Consider the following 21,654-nt stretch of genomic DNA (forward strand, 5'->3'; position numbering starts at 1 on the left):
GGTATCCATGGGTCTTTTACTGGCATTGTAGGTGGATTGTAAAGCCAGTGTAGAGACCTATGTAGTGGCTCTACATTGGACAGTGGAGGTCCAGGCCCAGGACCATGGGTATATCCATACTGCTTCCTCCATCAGCGGGTCGGGAAGCACTGGAGTTGCTTTCACGTGCTCTACAGCAATAATTGTGCTGGACCTGACTTGCCTGCATGCAGATCTAGGGCAAGCATCCCTGCATCTCACTCTGCTTAACACACTACCGAGTCCATGGACCGCTGAGCTGTATAAGCATTAGGCTTGTTTGCCTGGGCTTTGTGGCTCCTGTTTGGTACCAGCCCTACTAGGTCTTAGCTGGCCCCTTTTGAAAAAAAAAAAGTAGAGTGATATCTGTCCTGATTCTGTTCCCCAGTATCCGTTCTGTCTTACTTTTTTCCATTAGCCTGGGTATCATAATACACTCTCCCTCTCTGATTCTGGAGAGCTGACTATAATTTTTAGTATATTAATGGTTTCAGAGGTATTTGATGCTCATATGCAGATGAACACTAGGAGTGTTTTTAAATAGAGGATGAAGTGATAAAGGCCCAAGACAGAAATAGCTATGCTATACGCTGTTCTGGGTTTATAGATTGCATCTGTGGCTGTGTCTACTGAGCTGCTATCTTTTGCCTCCAGTTTAGAAGAATCCTAGGTCCTAGCCTGGTTCTGAGAGATCAGAAGAGATCAGATGTGTAGGGAAACATAGGCATCTAAAGAGGTCAGTTATTTTAATCTCATTCCAAATTATAAAGAGAAAGACTGAATAAATCCATCTTTGTAAACTAAACTGCATTCATTTATTTCTTTTGGGCTGTTTATAACAAAATGTTAAATCACATTTTTCTTTGAATAGGAAAGAAAGTTGTGAAAATAATTGTGATTTCTAATCTGAATTACCATTTTGGTCTGAATATGCTTGCCCCAAAATGAATGCATGTGTCATTCTGTGCTTTCTGACCTTCATTTTTCAATAAGGGGAAGAAATTTTTGGTCATGGGATGCAAGAACCACAATATACGAGCTGCATATTCCAGACATGTTGTCAGCTCTCCCCCTAAACACATGAAGGCATATGAGCAATTAAATAATTTAGTCAAAGATAGAAGCTTCTGCTAAAACCTGGGATTTATGTTTATTACAGCAGCTGCAGTTTTGTGTATCTGCTCAGTTTGCTGGCATGCCATGCTTCTTGAATACCATGAAAAGTAAAGATGTCAAGGGCATTTTCTCTTTCTTCTTCCTATAGTAATAACCCTATTGTATTGGTATCTTTCTTCCGATTGTCAATAAACCTTCCAAAAGGCTCGCAGATGTTTTAGTAATGGGAATTAGACTGTTTTAAAGAAAAACAGTCCCATGCTGTCCACAGTAGCTTTTGTGTGGCTTTTTCCACATGGGCCAGACTTCTGTGACAGTTTCTAGAAGGGTTCTTCCTGCTCTGCCCCACTTTTGCAAAGACACACTAAGTCTTTCTGTCTCGTGAGTAACTGTCAAGACAACCTAATAATGTTCTCAGCTGTTGCTTTAGTTTGCTAATTTATGGCTTCTTACATGTATTCTTTTCATTTTCACATATTTTTTTTTTAAATTTCAAACTTCATGTGCCATGTAATAATTTTGATGTTGTGTGCTTTTATCTATGTGAGCTTCCATTCCAAAGGTGTTGCTCCACACCTTAGCAAAGCTGGGTGGTGGGCAGATGGAAAACTCTTTGCTCTGTGGATGGAGTATGTTTTTAGCAAAGCAAAATATGCATTCAAATAAGCAACTCTGAGCTAAGAGGGTCCTGCGTTCTTCAGTTCTTCATAATATTTTTATAGCTGAAGAATTCTCTCACCGTTTTACATTAGTCCAATCAAAAGAATTCTTGACAGCAAGGGACAAAGGGTGTACTCTGTCATTACTGACACAATTAATTATTGTCATGTTGCAGTCATCATTTTGATGTGGAATCTCAAAAGTCCTTTTACATTAGTGCCTGTGGCTACACAGTTCCTTGCTTTCCAGGAATCAAAAGATGTTGAAACAGAATGAAAGAAATAATAAAATCTTATTTTTATTTTTTTAAGGCCTGGTCAAAAAATAGAAGATACGGCAGAAACCAATGCTGAAATCCTTGCTCGTCTCACTTCTGCGGTAAGGTCACTGCATCAAAGTTTGTACTGATCATGTTTGAAATATTGTCATGTTTTGGATCCTTTCAAATTAAAGACTTAGTCTAAGCGAGTAGGTGTTTGTAATGCAAACTACTTTTTTGTCTCTGAAAGGAGGAAGCTTTACTGAGGTCTTAGTGTGCAATTCCAAAGCTATTAAAATCAGTCCAAGCAAGGACTGCTGCAGCCTGTTCTTTTGTAATCCATGCTATTCATGGCCCAGGAGGTACCAGTTTGGAGGATTATGGTGATTTTTCTGCCAGGTAGCTTACATTCAGATTCTCTTGGTCAAGTGGACATCAGTGTGAAGACAATGATGGGGTGGAGGACAAAGGCAGAGAAAGGGCCTCAGCAGCCCTGGAATAGATTATCATATGCTTCTAAGAAGACCCACCTGGGAAGCCTGGTATCTGGCTTCCCAACTATGTTTAGCCTCAATAAACTCCATCATAATAAACAACAGCTTATGCTGTCTGTGCTAGAATTTGGTGCATGTTGTTTATCTTGTTGTAAGATCATTGCTCTAAGAAGCAGACAGACAGGACTTCAGAACATTAAACTAGATTAATAATAATGTTTTTTCATCAGTTAAAAAAAGGGAAACACTCAACAAAACAAAGTGACTTTCTGAGTTTAAGAACTGAATCTTACTGTTGCTAGATACACTTGAGTAAAATGCATATCCTTAAACATGTGAGTAATTGACAGTGAGTTCAGAGTGCTTCACGACTAGTTTGCAAGGTCAAACCTTTGAACTACATCCTGAGTGATTCCAGCAGCAGGGCACATGGACAATTTTTTTTTTTTTTTTAAATGAACCATTTGATTGCTGTAGCTAACTAGCTAAAGAAAAATGAGGCAGTTGCATCTCCAGATGGCCCAAGACCCATCTATTGCCATGGTGGTGTCAAAAAGAATGATCTTTTCTCCTGCATTTTCTGATTTTCCACAAAACTGTGCAGGCTGTCTATAACAACTTTCTAGTCTAACCCTGGAGAAAAGACATAAGACCAGAGCAGAATCCTCCAAATATTAACATCTGTATATGAACTTCTCTCTCTTATCCCTCCAAAATATTGCTTTTCCTCCATATAGTAGACTTTTTTGTACATTTCTAGGTTTGGATGTTCAAATCCCATCAGTATTGATAGTACCACTGTCTCGTCTCTTTTCATTTTGCTTTTCTTTTAATGGAATAAAACATTCTGTGTCAGATCAGAAGGATGCTTCTGTGTCAGCTTTTCTTTTTTGAGGATTAAATTCCCAAATTTTCAAACCTAAACTGATTATGAAGATCCAGCCCAAGCAACATTGGAGCAATCTGTGTGCCTAAAATATAAATCACTGTTTTAGCATCTGAGAGCACAGGAAAAACTGTAAGCATGCATGCATGTAAGGTCTAATTATATATTTCTGTAACTCTGTAAATGCGATTGCTGTTGCAGAGGGTGGAACTCACCTCACCTAAATATAAATGGCCATATGGCAGGCATCTACATCTGAGCTAGCTTCCCCAGGCACTCCTTACAGCCAGGGAGCCGAAATAGTCACTTTCAGGGTGCTAAATGTATGATTCATTCTGAAAGTCTACTGTAGGGAAAATCAGTCATACCTTAGGCTCCGCTAGTAAGGTATGCACTCTCTACGAAGGGGTTATAGAGTGACTAGTACAGACACAGGCATCTGTACAAGTTTGGTGAATTCCTCTCTCCACCTCTTTTTCTTTGCTGTAGCCTGACTTTCTTTGTTGGCCTTTCTCTTACTTCTTATTCCCGACTGCTTTTTGTTAGCAGGTGATGTTTCTGTTGTAGACTTCCACTTTTCACATTCACTGCACAATTTGTGATTTTTTTTTTTTTGATGATTCAGCCAGTCCAGAACTGATTAGTTAGAGAAATGCACTCTTGGTTTTAAACAATGGTTATGGAGATTGTAGAAGATAATAGTGATAGCTGCGGTGAATGATGCTGAGTCAAAAGGGCAGCGGGGAAAAAACTGCAGAGGTTTCTTTATCATCTTAATTTGTGCATAATGTATGGAATACACCTCTTTTAAGAGCAGAGTCAGGTACAAAAGTAAGAAACTAACTTGTTGGGTGTCTCATTTTTTCTTTATGCTTTATTCTACAAGAAGAAGCAGAGTCAGTCAAGATAACTGAATGGAGCCTATTGAATTGTATGCTCATATCATATGCTCCATGACAATGAGGCGCTGACAACATCATCAGACTTAAATTGTAAAGGTAGCTGACATGCAAGCAGTGCAAAGTGCCATTTGAAGTACATTTGCATTGGATAATCTTTTTGGTCATGAATTTTTAAGAAAATGCAATGATTACTCCTGGGTTTAAAGATGCATTCCAGAGCTGTCAAGCATCCCATGTCATATCCCAACGAGCAGCTTCATATTCAATGTCTTGTCTGCTAAAACCAGAGCACAGTGGGATGGCTATGAGTGTTTCTACTGCAAAGCTCTTATCTTACCTTGTGATGGGACAGAAGAGAATATCAGGATGTTAATGCAGTGTATCTGGGAAATACAGTTTTCTGGTACCTTAAGACATCAGCCAATACTTCTATTTAGAATCCATCAAACTATCATTACTTGAGATGCAAAAATGTGAACAAAACTCTCTTCTTTTTCAAAACCCTGCTGTTTAGAGCTTTCTGTTGCAGGATTTCATTTTGAGATTCTGTAAGGATTGCCACTTTGTCTCTAGATCTGAAGTCCTATTTGGCACATGGACATCTAGAATACTGTTTCACAAAAGACTACTATAGGCAGAAAAAAGAGAGGGGGTAAAAAGTAGAGGTGGTATGCACTGTCTACTAGATGCACAACTATGCCTTCTATGAGAAAATTATCAGATTCATGGATAAGAGAAGAACAGTAGTTGTCATTTACTTTTGAAAAATCTCTACCTCTGTCCTTTGAAGATGAGAAGATTCACCATATAAATATGCCATTTGGATTTAATGAAGCAGAAGTATACGTGGGTACCACTCTTGCTCTTTCATATTGCAAAAAGAAAACTAATTAAGATGTGGTAACATGCCAACAACACACTCAAAATGTTCTCTTTCAGATTTTCATAATATTGCTGTAAATAGTGTGGTAAGCTGGCCTTTAAACGGAATCAGTTTTGACACCTGCAATGCTACTCAAAATGGGATACTATTTAGATAGTGTTAGCTTTGTAGCGACAAGCTATATGTATAAACCAATTTTTCTTATTTTAATATCTCAATTTATTATGGTAGACATAGCTCTTGTTTGAATGTGTATTTTACTTTGAGTCCACATTATTATCTTCAATGTGATGTGCAACTATCGATTTTGTCAAACAGGCAGTAACTGAATCCTATTAGAAAGAAGTACGATAATGTGTAGCATGTGTGCAGTGAGGAATGAATGTTGTACACGGATTTCCATTGGTGTAATGATGCATAGGAATTGCATGTCCAGCAGAGATGTCAAGTGCATTTACGCTAAAATAGACAAAAGCATATAGGTTATGAAATCTAGAGACACCAGGCAAATCCAGAAGGATGCTCAGCAGTACCAATTCTTTGTGATTTGAGTGAGTGCTGTGAGAGGGAGCTCAGACTGTCAGGATGAAACCCTTTGATGAAGGAACGTTTGCTTAATATTAAGACTAGAGGAACATTTTTTTTCTCCTTCTTTAACTGAAGGGTTTTGCTCAGATTAAGTAATATGTCAGCTGCATTCCTGGCATACAGCAAACTGAGATATTTTGCATAACATAGACAAAATATAGAAAAACAGCCTTTTTATTGCCTGTGATGTTAGCACTGTCTTTCAAACTTGAAAAGTGCCACCTTATAAACAAAAGTAATACTGCAAATAAAACCGCAGGATGCCACAATGCTGCTTTTTATTCTGAGATGATGGGTTTTTCTTTACACTTACAGAGAGATTTGCATTTTTCAATTGTTTGATTGGGTTAATTGGTATGTTTACAACTGTTGCAGATTGTAGTGTCTCCTAAGGCTAATCTTCAGATAATGTATTTATTAAATGCTAAAAGATAAAGGTGAGACATCAGTGCACTGTTTCTTACTGTCAGTAACCTGTGAGAATAGACCAGGATCGGGGCATCGACATTGGTACCTCCTGTTGAGTTTAATGAAGGGAGAGGGTGTGAGCAGTTTAGCCACAAAAAGTCGTGGTGTTGTTATTCAGAAACAGCTTGGGCTTTTATTGAAAATCCCACTCTAACTCTGGATAGCTTGTGTGTATTATTACTAGTGTATATTAATTGCTGCAAGCAAGCAAGCACACAAGTTGTTTTTCCACAGAATTGTTCTTTCGCATATTACTTGCAGTTTATGCTTACATTAACCATGATTAACAGTTCTCCAGACATGGGAATGAGTGTACAGGAAGGAAGGAAGGGAAGGTAATGCTGCCAGCTTGCACAATTGTGCTGGAAACAGGACGACATTTAAGAAAAACTGTGGCACTGCTTTCATATTTTTCTGCTTGGAGTGGCAGAAAACTCTGTCCCTCTCAGTGGGGCAGCATCAACGAGTAGAAGAGATCCTTGTACCTTGCAAGGACAGCAAAAAAAGCTCCTTGGTCCTTTGCCACAAGGGAAGGAAGGATGCAAGCAGAGGAAGGATGTTGCCTCTGGTATGACTGCCTTCTGCCACACGCAGAGTGTACTGTGGGGTGGCTGCTGAGTATTCGATCAGTGGATGCTGGAGTTATCATTGTACTGAGATGTCCTGGGTGATTTTGTCTGTCTTTCTGCTCAGACCAATATAACGTTAACTATTCTTGTTTCACATTTTCAAACTTTTCTTCAGAGTCGTGACAGTGGGATGTTGACAGTTGTTAGTAATTGTATCACTTTGGGGATCCTTTATGGGCTTTGTGCCTTATTCTGATCATACCACATGTCTTGTGAATGATGTTTTAAATTTCACGTGCTCTCAGAAACTGGATGTCAAAACTCCCACTGCAGAATAGCCTTGAGCTTTGCATAGGTCTGTTAGACAAGACGGCTAGTATGCAGTCAGGACTTTGTACAGAGAGGTAAAACAATCCCTAGAAAAATAGTTGGAATGTCCCATAATTTTTTTTTAATACTAAAAACAGGCTGTTTTGGGAAAATGAAGGAAATTGGAAGAAGCTAGGAGGTGTAGCTGGTCATGTAGAGATTATAGGGAAAATATGAAAAATGCAGACACAAGAGGCTGAGGAAGGGAGCTGGCTAGCGTGGCAGGGCTGTTTCATCACAGGCTAGTGAGATAGCCTGTAAATTTTGGAAATCAGATAGCTCTTACTTCTGCATGTTCATCTCAAGCTAAATTTTGGTCCTGAAATGCTCAGCCATGCTATTAGGAGAGGTTGTTTCCTCCCGAAAGCTCCAAAAAGCGAATGTCAATTATATACGTGAACCTTAGCCAGACCTCAGCATGGAGAACTCGCTTATCCTGGAGTCACACAATAAATCCAGCATTACAGTGTGCTCAGCAGAGGCAGCAGCAGAGGCAAACCAAACATTTCCATTTTCCTTAAGGAAAGGAAGAAGCTTCTAGTGTGTGCTTGTGAAGGAGAGATGCTGTGCAAATAAATTACAGGTCGGGTTACTGTATTGCCCACTCCCTAAGGACTGTGCAGTATTTATATGAAATTAAAGTAAACAAAAAAAAATAGTTGTCACAGAATTCCCAGCTGAAAAGGAACTAGATTTGGTAGGAAAAATGACTGTAGTTTCAAAACCAAGTACCTGTGTAATTCCACGTGCAGCTGACTGCTCTGAAGGGATTGATAGCCGGTATCTTACCAGTGTTGCGTTTTGTTTTGTTTGACTGTGCTAGTAACTATACCCATCCTTTCCTTTCCTGGTATTTTAGGTACAGAGAGAACTGGCTGCTGTCATTGCCTTGAAAGCAAGGAAGTCAGGTGAGTCAGGCTGGGCTTTAGAGGGGGTTTTGTAACGCTGTTCTCTTTTATCATTTATTGAAGTATTTGAACTGTCATTGCTGTCTTATTAACATGGGGAAGCAAAGATAGCGGACCTCGTTCCTCTCTCATTGGAGAATCTGTGTATATAGCACAATGCAATTACTGTCAAGCTTTGCTTCCCCTAGCTCCTCATGTCTAATGACCTAGCTGATAAAATCGGAGTGTTACAGTTGAATGTGAACTTGGGTCTCTTTCTGGCCAAAATCACTATTTTCTCTAGGCTTGCACTTTATAGAAGAAGCTTATGTCTTTATTTGACTTACATTTAAGACAAATAAGTTGATAATTTTCCTGCATTTTCTTTTGGACCCAGGATCTCATGCCATTTTCGCTGTGTTTTACCTGCCCAGTCAGGTGTGTTTCTTTATGCTAAAGCAAAAGGACAACTTCATGCATGAAGACGTTCTTTCCTGAAGACTTGTCTATACATCTGTATGGTTGTAGAGGCAAGTGTCTGTTATCAGGGCAGTTGAAGGGAAAAGGCAAATGGATAATTGGAAGTCTCTGACAGTATAAGCATTTACAGCAAATGCTGGTGATACAGTGCAAAGGCACTGAAACATGGTCATCTCGGCTCCGTCTGGGTTCGGTAGCCCAGCCACTTTCAGAAGAGATCTGCATTGTGAGCTGGAGTGGAAGCAAGGGAGCTGTGTTTTCTGGGCACTGCATGGGAACTAACAAAACCTACTTGGCCAGACCTGACTCTATACAGGGTTAACTCTCTGGTGTCTTCATGTATAGTGCAGTTAATCTGCAGCAAAGGCAAACTGCATATGGTGAAGTGAGAGTTGAATGTATTTCTAGACTAAAACAGAGGTGGAGTTGCCTTAAATTATTGGTGTGTTCCCAAAGCCATTGAGGTCTCTGGGAGCATTTTCTTTGAGCATCTCTTCTGATCTTCAGTGATTGTGCTAGAAACTGAGATCATGGATCTTGCACTTTTGGAGCTATTTTTTGACCTGTTAATAATATTGCATCATAATATCTGTATCTGTCTGTCTGTGGCTTACAAGTACAGCACAAAAGTTATTACACACAACACGAGCATTACACACAACATGATATCTTAAACTGGAGGCACTAAGAAGGTGTGGCTGGCATATCTGCAAATATTTCCTTCTGAAAATGTAAGTATTACAAAAATATTCTAGACACAGTTTGATGCATTTTTGTCTGGAAATAGAAGTACCCATAGGTTATATCCACAGTCATCTGTAAATGTAAATATGCAAAAAGTAAACACAAATCTAAATGTGAATTCAGACCTAAATTGCTTCTGTGTAATAGCTTTGCTTCTGAAACTGCTGTAGTACTTTACGATGTTAACACCCCTCAGCTGCTTGCCCTGACCTGGTATCACCTGAGTCCCACCTGAATTATAATGGCTGAACATGGAGATGCTTCTGCTCTGGTTCAGTGCAGAGAAAACCAGGCTATTTTAAGGAAGGGCTCAAGGTAACCTTTTGTTTTGCTGTGAAATGGGCTAGGAGTATGGTGCTGTGTACCTTTTTACTTAGTGCTTATACAGTTCTAAGAAATCTCTTTCCCTGCTTCTCGGTAGTTGTGTCAGCAAATATTTCTACTGCTACTGGCAATAAATAAAAACTCCATTCCCTGAAAGAGTTGATTTTAACCTGAATTAGCCTCTCATTTCCTTTTGGTGGATGGCTACATAAATGGTTGTATCAGTAGAAAATGGGATGGGGGTTGGATTAGGAATGAGCTGCAGGAGATGAAAATGGGAAAGGAGGACAGCTCTTGGAGTCTCCTTTATACTGGTGTAATTGCAACCCACACTGAGCAGGTAGAAATATTTTAGTTAAAGACACAGCCTTAAATAAACAAAGCTCCCTATAGAGCTTTGAAGAGCTGACCAGCCTTTCCTAATACGTAATGTAAGCACTTAAAATATCAGTTTAGATCTGAACAAAAGGTACCCCTTTAGTCAGTTTAACTAGTGCATGCTTGTTGTTGAAATTTGCATTTATTTATGCCTCATCTTGGACGACTGTAAAAAATGGCTACATGATCAGGCATAACTGTAAGGTCTAATTTAAGTTAATGCCTTTACTACAGTAGGAGCAGAGTAAATTAGGGTGGTTGATTATGCTTTTTTATTTTATTGCTGATGGTTAAATTCACAGTGTAGCAGTTACTGTTAGCAATCAAGCTATGGTATGCTGTGCCTGGTGAAGTGAAGCATATTTCAGAGAAAGTACTTCTGGAGCTAAAAGCCGCAGTATCTTTCAAAGATATTGTTCTTCTAACCCAAGACTCCATACAATTTCAGGAAATAAACCAACAAAGATCAGACAAAGAGTTTATTTTGGCATGAAAAGAGTGGAACACGGCTGTTGGGCCAGCTGCCCTGGGTGGCTTCCAGGCTGGTGTGAACAGCGTGGGCACCTGGCTCATCCACCCTGGGATTCACGAGTGGGGAGCGCAGGCGACGGGCACGGTCCTAACCTGCTGGCTGGAACCTGCCTGCAGTGGGTAATCAGTTCATTAACGGAAAGCTTTCCTAGAGGTCAGCTGCCCAAAAACCAAAACTGTTGTGCAGAAGTTCCTGTACTGTTTTTGACTGTTTGGTGGTTTTTAAATTACGGTGTTTCAAAATATTTCCTCTAGATAGCTGGTTAGCACTACAGTTAGAGCAAAAAAGGAGTATTTTTGCTTAATGCAAGGACTGTGCAATTTGTTCCTGAATTACTTTAATTTCTGGATATACCTCTGGCCTTAGAGAGGCACTGTGGTTTATGAGCCACTGAGGTTCATGGTGGTTTAATTGTACTAGAAAAACTGGCTGATTAAAGCTTTCATATTACTTGTCTAGGGCTCTTGTAGTAATCACTGGGTTACATTGCATGGAAAGTGCTATACAAGCACACAAACCACAGCTCCCTCTGCAAGAGGTGAAGAGGGTCTAACTAAGAAGGTTTGCTATGCTTGGAGCGGGGGAAACATTGCCTTTGGTTACCCCGGGGGAAACAGTTTATTTTTGTTTAAATGAAGCTTGGGTTTGCTACCTAGTATATGCATATGAGAAGTAGTAATTACAACTATTTCAGTTCTTGGGCCAGAATGGCTGTCTCAGAGGTTTAGATACTGTATCTACTGACAAAATGCTTTGAAAACCAAGGCAGAGACCTGAGCCTGCTGTGGGGTAGGGCAGAGTATCAAATTCTTGCTAGTGCAGGATCTGACTTGATGGAGAATGTCGGCTACCAGAAAATAAAAAGTCAGTAGGGTGTGGGGGAGAATGCCTTTCCCCAAGAGGTGTTCCTGGGGTGAAAGAACACATAAAACTGACAGATGGCTGAAGGAAAAATGCAGAAACTGAAAAATGAAAAACTTCTGTGCTGTGGAAAAAAGCTCCGTTTTCATATTTCAGATGTGTACTGCAAGTATACCACTCCGATAGCAAGGCATAAGCCGATAGAGAGGTACTTGAGAGCCCTCATGTAGAGGGAGCTCAGCAGTTTTAGCTTCTTTGCAAATAAAACTAAAAAAAGAGTAAAATTAATGTCTGTAATCCTGAAGCTTTGATGGACCTCAGTAACACAGTTGACTAGAAAGCACATTTATATTTCATTAGAATAAAGCTCTCATGATAAAGGTGACCTAAGAGGGGGAAATGAGTTTGTGCACTTCTCTGTGGCTTATAAGAAGGCATTTAAATTCTTCTTGCTTAACCTTAGAAATAAATAGATTAAATGCTGTCTTCCTTGATTTGGTAAAAGGTCTTGGGGAAGCAAGTAGCTGGAGCAGAAGAGAACTTGTTTTTAATTGTAGGCACTTGGCATTAGAATTGTTGTGTTTTTTATACCTTGCTGGCTTCTGATGGCTTCCGCAAATGTGCTGCAGCATAACAGAAATGGAGCCTCTCGTCTGAAGATTTAAAAGGGTTGGCATTTATCTCAATTGCTTGTCATGGCTCGTGACATGTTTCTTATGTGTTAGAGATGGTAGCTAAAACAAGGATAAAAAGCAGCAAATAGCCTAAGGCTGGAGGCTTTAGCTGGTGGCGTAGCTACACAGGTACATCTGAACTGATCAAAATCTGTCAGGTAGATGCTCTGAACTGGTGTTAATCCCATCCACAAACAAGACGCCTTGCATTTCTGTGCATGAACCTAGCCGCGCTCCATGGCATCACCCAGCAAATTCCTTTAACTTTGTATCAAAAGGAATTTCTGTAACTACTCGTGCAAAGGGCCATTAGTAAGAGCATGGCTCTGGTCCTTGTGTTTCTGAATACAGGGGCTAATTAAGATAATAGCTGACAGAGTATCAATGAGGTAGGAAGAGGGTGGCTGCAGCTTCTCCTCAGGCATTGTGGGAGCAGCGGCTGGGCTGTGGGTGCTTCTCCCTCCCGCTGTGAAGGGCAGGGCAGCCACAAAAGCCCTAGCACTTGTGTGTGGTTTTGCTCCCTCTTAAGAATGATATTCAGATTTCCACAATATAGTTAGATATTTTTTAGTCATGCCATTCTTAAATTGACAAGCTCTATTGTTTTTTTTAAAAAAATGGGTCATTTACATTTTATTTATAATAATATGACTTTTGCAACGTATTAACTTTACATTTGAGATCTTATGGATTACTTCCACCCTATTCTGACACATATGTATGCATATCCAGCCTTTCCCTTTTCTTTTGTATTGCTTCTGTCAGGACTTAACTGCCTATGTGATTGGCTTAGTATTTTTATTTTAAGGCAGGTGATTCAATATGAAGCAGTCATTGGGGCTTGAGCTTTGCCGACGTGAATGAAAAGCAAGCTGTGAACAGCTATTCCTTTTCCCAGCCACTGCGCCATCTCTACAGCACTGCTGTCAGAGCTGATTGTGTGACTCGACTCGAACACGCTCCAGGCAATGTCAGCCTGGTTAAAAACATGAGAACAGCCAGGCTGGGTCAGGTTAAAAGTCCATCCAGCTCCGATCCTACCGTGAGTGATGAGTAGGGGATCCTTAGAGTAGAGAAACAGAGCAAGTACAAACAGTCCTCCTTCTGATGTGTGTACTCAGCATCTACCAGACCGTGGTAGAGGGATTTTTCTGTACCCATGCTGTTGTGTTAGGTAGCCCTTGGTGGACCTTTTCTCCATTAATTTATCTAATAGCTTTTTGAGCCTGCTTATACTCCCGACCTTTATCATCTCTTGTGGCAGCGAGTCCCACAATTCATGTGTGTGGTATGTGAAAGCGTATTTTTTCTTGTTTGTTTTAAACACATTCCCCATGACCCTCACTCTGTTGTGATATAGCTCTTTGGTGACGGAAAGTGGTGAATAATCCATTCCCAGTTCATCATCACACTATTCAGGATTTTGTGCACCTCTGTCATACCCCTGTGAGTTGTCTCATTTCCAGGCTAAATCGCTAGTCATTCCTCATACCAAATCTATTCCATTAAATCTGATCAGCTTTGCCACATCCATTATATTATTTTTGAGATGGGGCAGCCAGAGCAGCATGCAGTATTGCAGCAGCATGTGCTGGAGTTGGCACTAAATGAGGGTGGCAGCTTCTTATCAGGGTGGGGAGGTGGAGGGATGTGGGAAGGAGCCCAGTAAGACCCTTTTGGCAGCATTAAGCCTTTTTATCAGCTTAGTTAACTCAGGAAATTGCATCTTTACCATTCAGCCCTTTTCCCCAAGTAGCACAGATCCTTGTGAGACTTCTTGGTAACTTTACTCCACAGTAATTAGCAAAAACTTTGTCATTTGGTGCTATATGAATGCCCTATGTTATGTCATTAGTTTTATTTACCTGTAGAACAGAGTTGTTATATAGACAATGAAAATCGTTACTAATTTGAATAGATTTGGACACATACTTGAAAAATGAGGTTACAAATACATGATCAAAGGTCATTCAAGAATGGAGCAGTTCAGTAGTGTGTTTAAATCTCAAACATATTAAGTATCCTTTGAATTTACAGGTTTTGTAAACCTGCAGATATACAATATCTCTGGTGTAAAACGTGCACAGTTTATTATCACTTATTTTATGCCACTGAAAAAGGCCATAAAGAGGGATGAAAAAACTCGCTCCTGTTTACAGAATAAAGTGGCAGTCGTGCCAGAGAGGTGTGCATTTTCTCTTGTGGAAAAATTGAGAAAGTTTGAAGGGTGGGAAAAGGTTAGTATCCGTAGGATCTTACTGCTTTTCTATTTTCCCTTATGTCTCTTTTCAGTGGGTTTATTTACTTGATTTAAGTAAGACCTTATTTCATTACAATTTTCAATTCCTTCAAGCATTCACTTTTTTAAAGCAAGGGTCAAACTTAGCAAAATGTGTGGAATGTGAGTTCTTCTGCAAGTGTTACTAATAGCATTCATCCTGGAGACATAGCCACTCAAAGTAAAGGTGCAGGAGTGTCACGCTTCTGGTAGGTCTTGGTAACTTTATCTTTACTTTTCTTCTGCCTGTTGAAATGTGGTTCAAAATAAAAGTTGCACCTGAAAACATAGCTAGGAATATTTTCAAAGTTACATTGTGATTTAAGGATTTCATGCCTTGAAGTAAGGGTTGAATCATGTTGGCTTCTTTAAGCAATCCTTTTTAAACATTTTGTGCCATATTGAAGGGAATGCCCACCCCTAGGGACCAATGTCTTGTTGTATCCCATGGGATTCTTCCATTATTCCTGAGATCAGGCATACCAAGAAACCGGCAGTGCTTCAGAAGGATAGGATCAGACCCCTTCTAGCCCTGGGGAATGGTGCGCATTGTGTTGGCCGGTCAGGAACAACACCTGACACACACCCACCCAGCTCTGCTGTGCCGTGGCTGAATCGGTGACCGCCTGCTTTGTGCCCACCCTGGGCGATGCTGGGGGTGGGAAGTGCCCTGGGCAACATCAGTGAACGGACTACACAGTTATCCTCACCAGCCTTTGTGTCTTCAACAGCTGATGTAAAGCGGAATGGACTCTGAGCCTTGGAAAAAGAAGGAAAAGAGCTCCAAAGAGCTCTCTGGTGGGAATTACGCTGAGAGGGATTTTGGCAGCTTATGGTCTGGTTTTTGCAGTTGTTGGCAGAACTTCTGGCATAGTTCTTTCTGTGTGATCTATAAGGCTCTTGCATAGAAGAAATGAGCAATGCAGAGTAGCTGTGTAGGTGACATGTTTTGTACATATGCAAAAAGGGATTGCATGGTAAGGTCGGAGAGACAGCAATTGTGCAAAAAACAATTCCCAGGTGAGTGTTTTGTTTCCAGTGCTTTGGGAGAGGCACTCACAGAGAGTTCACAGAATTTATTTATTCAGAGTCCTCTTTGTTTCCTGCTCCTTTCCTGGCCGTGCCCGGAGGATATTTCCATGGAATAGAGAGTGGTGCCTGCGATCATCTAATGGGCTCTTCTCCACCCTTCCAACATCTCGTTTCAGGCAACACTGCTATAGATACATTCACTGCCACTTGATTTTTTTAATTTTAAATATCATGCACATGAGAATGAATGTCTAAAAGCACTGGGTAAAAGTTAAAGCTTTCTGCATTCAGCCATCGAATGGTTTTCCATTGCTATTGCTACAAAGAACATTGCTTTTGTCTATTCCTGTAGAAATCCTACAGTGTTTGCAACTTGTTTTCCACTTTTTTTCTCCTTGGTAAAAAATTATACGTGTTCATAAGTTCACAAAGTGGGTATAAAATGTGGCTTTTCCTTTGTATGTATCACAAAGTACCAGGCATTGAAAACCAAAACTCTCCTGGCCACATGAATCAACAGTAGTTGATTATCTATTAAAAAATGCCTCCCTTGTTTAGCTGGAGGTGTTTTACAAATTATGTTCTTCTAATGCACCACCAAGTATTGGATGAAATACAGGTCTTCAAACCCAGATGAAAGGCTTCAGTTCTGATAAATAAAATAAACAGAACTTCCTAACAAAACCAGTTGTACGATAGTGTGAAAAGAATAGCAGCAAAGGCTCCTGGCCATAATCCGACTGAGTTGGGAAATATCGGTGGCTTTACTTGCTATGCTCATTTTTTAATTTACAATGGCTGTATAATGTAGGCGGGCCTGAGTCTTGTTTAAACTGAGGTTTGTCCTTCCTATGGTCATTCAGATGCAGTGGAAAGGAACGGCGCCTTAATGATGTGTGGATCAGCAAGACCAAATCTACATCTGTCAGCCTCCTTTCTTACCACGCTGGCTTTGCACTGTTTAGATTGCAGATTCCTACCCTTGCTGTTATCTGTTCCTTTTGATAAACTCTGCAATGAGAGGAAATGTTTTTGCATCATTTTCAGGAGTTCTGTTTCCTATTTGAGATCTGAGAAATAACTTGTAGCATTGGGACCCTTGGGAACTTATTTTTCTGTGTGGAAACTAGACCAGCATAATGAGTACCCTCTGTGCAAATTCAATATTAGTTCTACACCTAAGGTCAAGCAAAAGTTAATGACCATTTTTTACATACAGAAATCAGTTATGAAACCAACATTACATTTCATGCTTTTGTCATTTTAAAATGAAATAAAATGCTGGAGTAAATTATATTAAATTGATTTAAACTACAAAGCATAAATATCATGAATCCCAGATTAGTGTTTGAGAGAAATGGCATCATTGTCACTTGTGCAATAGTTCATTCCCCAATTCACAAGCACCTTTATTCCATCCCATGCTTGCTGTGCTTTTTTAGGTACAGAGGTGCTGCACAATGCTGTAAGCGGGAGTCTGTCTTTAATAATTTTTACATTTTCTTTGTTTCTTTAATTAGCTGATTTACTCAGCTGATTGCACAGCTGTCTGGGCAACACCCCCCCAGGGGCCTGCCAACTGTTTCAGAGATATGTAGTGTACTCAGTGAAGGGAAATCTGTACAATAATTTGCATACATATATGCAGAAATAGTGGGAAGGAATGAGAAAGCTCAAAGGCAATTTTTGTATTGCTAATAAAAGGAAACATGTTAAAGATGAGCTTAAAAGGCTTTCTCTTTTCAGTAATTTCTGGGAAAAGATTACAGTTTCATGGTAAATAAGGAACCAATTCTCAGTTGGAGGGTTTTATTCCTGGGATTATCGCTGTGTCTTATATGAAGCTTTTGGGAATTTTAGAAGTATTCAGTGCTTGTTGGTTTTCCCCCTTTAATTTGGAAATAGGACTTGGAAAATACTGGAGTATGCACGAGGACCTGGTCTGGCTTAAAATGGTCCCCAAATCTGAGGTTTGTAAACATTTACTTGCTGCTCATCTTCCTTTCCACTGCTCAGCGCTAGTGCCTTACGTAAGCTAGAGGATCTGGCTTTTAGTTTCCCCAGTGGTATCAGTATGAGCTATTCATTTTTTTCCACTCTGATAAATTAATAAGCATCAGCAAACATTATAACACTGTCAAACAGCTCAGAGCTGCCATAGTAACCAGCCTCTCTAGAGCTTGCTGTATACCCTCCACAAAGAGTAACGAGGGATACCACAAGCTCCATTGTTCAAAATAACAAAAAAGTTTTCAAAAATCATGAAATTAGCTTAGAATGATGCGATTTTAAAAAAATGCTTTTTTGCTGTTTGTTTCTGAAAAGCTTCATGCTAGCAACTTCCTTTGGAAAAAACTAGAAAAGAAACATGCCTCTCAAAAAATTTGGGATATAAGAAGAATGCTAGAAGTTGTGAACTTCCCAGCAGCTGACAATAAATCAACTGGTGCAGGCTGCTGGCAATTCAGAGCACTGGAGCCTTCCCCCGGGGAATATTCTTGCAGATTCCTGAGGTCTTTTCAACAGTGATGCTTTGACAGGAACAGAAAAACAGGCTATAACCATCCAGCAGGGATGAGACAGTGAAAATCTGTTGGCTTGTCAAAGTTGTTCTGTTCAGAAGTAGGCTCTTTACCACTTCCAAGGTGGTGTGTGTCTCCTATCTGTAGAGGGCACATAAGTGGCTTTTGCTTACTGGCTAGAAAAAAGAGGTGCATGCATGAATTTTGATCACACACTACTGGAAATATTGAAATCTTACAAAGGGCAGAGTGGTTTGATGTTCCAGGATGTTAGCAGGTTAAAGAACAACACTAAATAATAAATGAACATCCTCATTTGAAACGAAGGAGCATCACTGCAAACATGAGAGATGTAGCCTAAGGGGTGACCGAGCTTTGTATGGTGAGCAGAGCTGCCTCTGGAGCAGCTGTGGGGACGGTGAACTCCTCATCCAGCCCGTGCAGTGTTTGTGCAGCTGGGATCCTGCACGCTCGGGCTGCTCCCGAGGTTATGCCTGAGGGTTTGCAACATGCTAAGCAAGTTCAGTCTTGGGAGCAGCCCTAGGGCAGTGCAGAGGTAAACTGCATGTCTGCCAAGAGCGACGTTTATGGGCTCCCCGCTCCCAAAAGGCAGGCAATCCTGGTCCCGCAGTTGGACTTCACAGCAAGCTCAAGGGCTGAAGCTGGAGTTGTGTGGCACAAGCCGGCAGCGCCGGCTTGCAGGGTGCCCTGTCCCCTGCCCTGCCTGCTGCCTGGGGGCTCGGTTCTCAACCAGGTCATCAAACGAAGGCAGGTTAAAAGTAATCCTTTGCCAATCCACAAACCCCAAATGCTTCACGGTAGTACAGAGAGGGAATAGTAAGTACAGGAGGTGTGGGACAGGCAGCAGTGATGGCTAGCTAAGCTGGCTCTCTCTCCTGGAACGGCCATGTGGATGCCACCCAGAGTGAGTTGCTTACGGATGGACAGATGTCCCAGCCCGCTGTTCAGGAGCAAAATGGTTAACTGTGATGGCAGTCCTCTCTTAAGTATTTAAATAATTAGCTTTCAAAGTTGACACCCTATTAAGCCAAAGGGAGGAAGTTCACACCTCTCCTGGTGTTATTGTTCCAGTCTGGCTGGCTGCAGCAGCAGAATGACGCTAGTGCCTTGGTTTGTGTTGTGAAGGTTATCTTTGCAGCCAGAAGGGGTAGAAAGAAGAAACTTCATTTATAGAAAAGGAAGAAAGCACAATACAGCAAAGCCTCTGGGAAGATTGCAGGGCTGTGGGTTCCAGGAGTTGGTTTGTGTGTGGATTATTTTTTTAACTGTTCTTTCCACTTTCAGTTGGGTAAAGATTCTGCTATTTTGAATAAGACAAAGTATTAAAATGAAATAATGTGCATTGTATTATGTGACTTTTTAAAATCTGACTCATCAAACGCAATTAATTTATCTTCAGTTTGGGGCGGTACAGAACAGCGTATTGTGGAGGCACTGCTCTGTGGGTACGATTGGCACGATTGTTCCATAGGCAGGAGAAGGTCCATAGTGCTGCAGGTGACTGTTGTGACCCTCACTGTGTGCCAGTCTGTCTAGCTAAGGTGAGCTCTTCAGCATGCCTGTAATGCTCTATGCTGCTGAGAAAGACAAATCCCTTCCAATGGCTTAAATCTACTTTAAACTTTGTGGCGTGGCATTAAAAGCGGGGGAGTAATGATGACACAAAGGATGTGCTTGGTTCCAGCGTGAGCGATGGTTATATTCCCTTTCTCTTCACACCCCCGTGTGATGGCTGATTCTGCTGAGGTAGCTAGTACAAAATAATTTACTTTTGTTTCTTATTTCTTTGTTATTTTTTCTGCTGATTTAATGAGCTGAAATGGTATTACTAAAGAACAAGGCTCTCCCCCGCAAGAATTCTCTGTTCCAACATTAGTTTATAGAAGAATCTGCTAGCAGAATCTCAGCTTTGGTCCATGGGGGCACAAGGAACTCAGATCAGATGATGGCCTTGTGATCCTTAAGTGACGATTAAAAAATCAAAAATCAAAAAATCCTGAATTCCCTAGGCTACTTTGCAAATGGACACATTTGAACTGCACATTAGCAAGCTAATGCTCATTTAATACCTTTTTCTTTCATTCATGGTGACCTCTCCTCCAAAGGAGGAGAAATGCTGCAGGTAGTAAAAGGAATTGGTCACTCTATGTTTGTTTGCTGTCTATTTTTTTTTCTGTCACAGGTCTCAAGCCTGAACCCAAACATAACACTAAATGGATACATATAGATGAGGGTAAACCACCTTTACTTTGCCTGGTGGTGCTGCTTTGTGAGACGTGCTGGGGTATTCGTATCAAGGAGAAAAGCCAGGTTTATGCTGGCAGAGGAGGAAGGGTTTGGCCCAGCTCCAAAGTTCACAACTTTTTTGTATGTACATGTTACAATTTTAGGGAACCGTCCCAGAATCAACACTCGCCTGGGAAATACTTTCCCATCCCACCCTAACCTTCCGCTCACTTTTCCTACGGTTGAATATGCAACGTCAAGTCTTTTTATTAAAAAACAAAAGGCCAATTGACAGTAAGTGGGAAATTATCCTTGAATTCTTACATTTTATGACAGAACTTGTATTGCTTGCACAAGAGCCCAAGAGGGCAGCGCCTGGGCCAATTCAAGGGGGTGTCTGTGAGTTGTCACGGGGTTAGGAGACACAATGTGTAGAGAAATACAGCGATTGGTTTCTTCTATGTGTGTGATGACCCCTGTGAACTTAAATTTCTAAATACACTGGAATATTTCAAGAGATTCATGGTTTTTCTGTATTTTATAGACAAAACACGTAGTAACATTTTCATACAGAAACCAAGAAAATATAATTAAGGGTTGTTATTTGTCCGTGTGGCCACTTCAGCTTTCAAGGGGCTATGTTTTTGCGATGGAAAAAAAAATGTATCAGATGGTGTGATTCCTTGAGCGTTGCTCCCTGGGTTAAAGGGGTTCAAATTGTGGCTGGTTCTTATGTGTTTGGATAAGAGGCACAGAGGACACAAAAATCAAGTTTATGATGGAAATGTCATGAAAAAGAGACCGGCTGCTCCCTCTCTCCCAAGAGGGCTGCGAGGACGTCAGCGTGAGGCCTGGCATTTTTTCTTTTCCTTTAAGAAAATATTTACTGGTTCTTTTCTACATTCCTTACGCAGTCTAAACAACACTGAAGCCAAGGAGAGCTGGGTTTGGATTATGAACTTTTTCAGCTCTTTTAGAGTTGAGCTGTGAAATTGCTGATAAAACCAGCATTTTTTTTTTAAACTCAGGGTACATCACCGAGGTCATTTTCTCATCATCTTTAAAATTGTTCATGCTAAAATTGTTCAACGCCCAAGGATACCTGTATCTATTGGGGTTGTGGACACGTACCCTCTTTCTCTTTCCCTTTGTGCCAGGTAAAAGATATTACTGCCCTCAGCCCTGGGTGTTTGCTGCTTGTCACTAGCTCCCCAGCCAGATACAATCCCCTTGCTAATCTGCCAGCCCAGCCAGGTTAGCAACAGCAGCTAACCTGCTGCTCCTCTAAGGTCCGCCTGTTTGCTTTGCTTGAAGATGCTCTGGGGTGCTTGCCCTGGCACTGGGCAGGGAAGGGGACACTTGTTAACAGAGGCCGGTGACAAGAAGCTGGTTGGCAGCCACTAACCTTTTCCCCTGGCACAGCTGTTTGTGGAGCGCCCATCTGCTCAGGCTTGTCGGAAAAGCTGGCTGGATCAATGTAAAT

The 21,654-nt window shown here is 40.9% G+C and overlaps 1 protein-coding gene across 1 annotated transcript in view; it reads left to right on the forward strand.

Moving 5' to 3' along the window:
* The window catches only part of RAPGEF5 (Rap guanine nucleotide exchange factor 5), a 159,719-nt gene that overhangs the window by 37,411 nt on the left and 100,654 nt on the right, over positions 1–21,654 (forward strand). The window contains exons 6-7 of the mRNA XM_075143607.1: positions 2,106–2,172; positions 8,072–8,120. Of these exons, the coding sequence (XP_074999708.1) occupies positions 2,106–2,172; positions 8,072–8,120 (116 nt within the window). The remainder of the gene's footprint in view (positions 1–2,105; positions 2,173–8,071; positions 8,121–21,654) is intronic.

Source organism: Calonectris borealis, chromosome 2 (assembly GCF_964195595.1).
Source record: "Calonectris borealis chromosome 2, bCalBor7.hap1.2, whole genome shotgun sequence".
NCBI classification, from domain to species: Eukaryota; Metazoa; Chordata; class Aves; order Procellariiformes; family Procellariidae; genus Calonectris; species Calonectris borealis.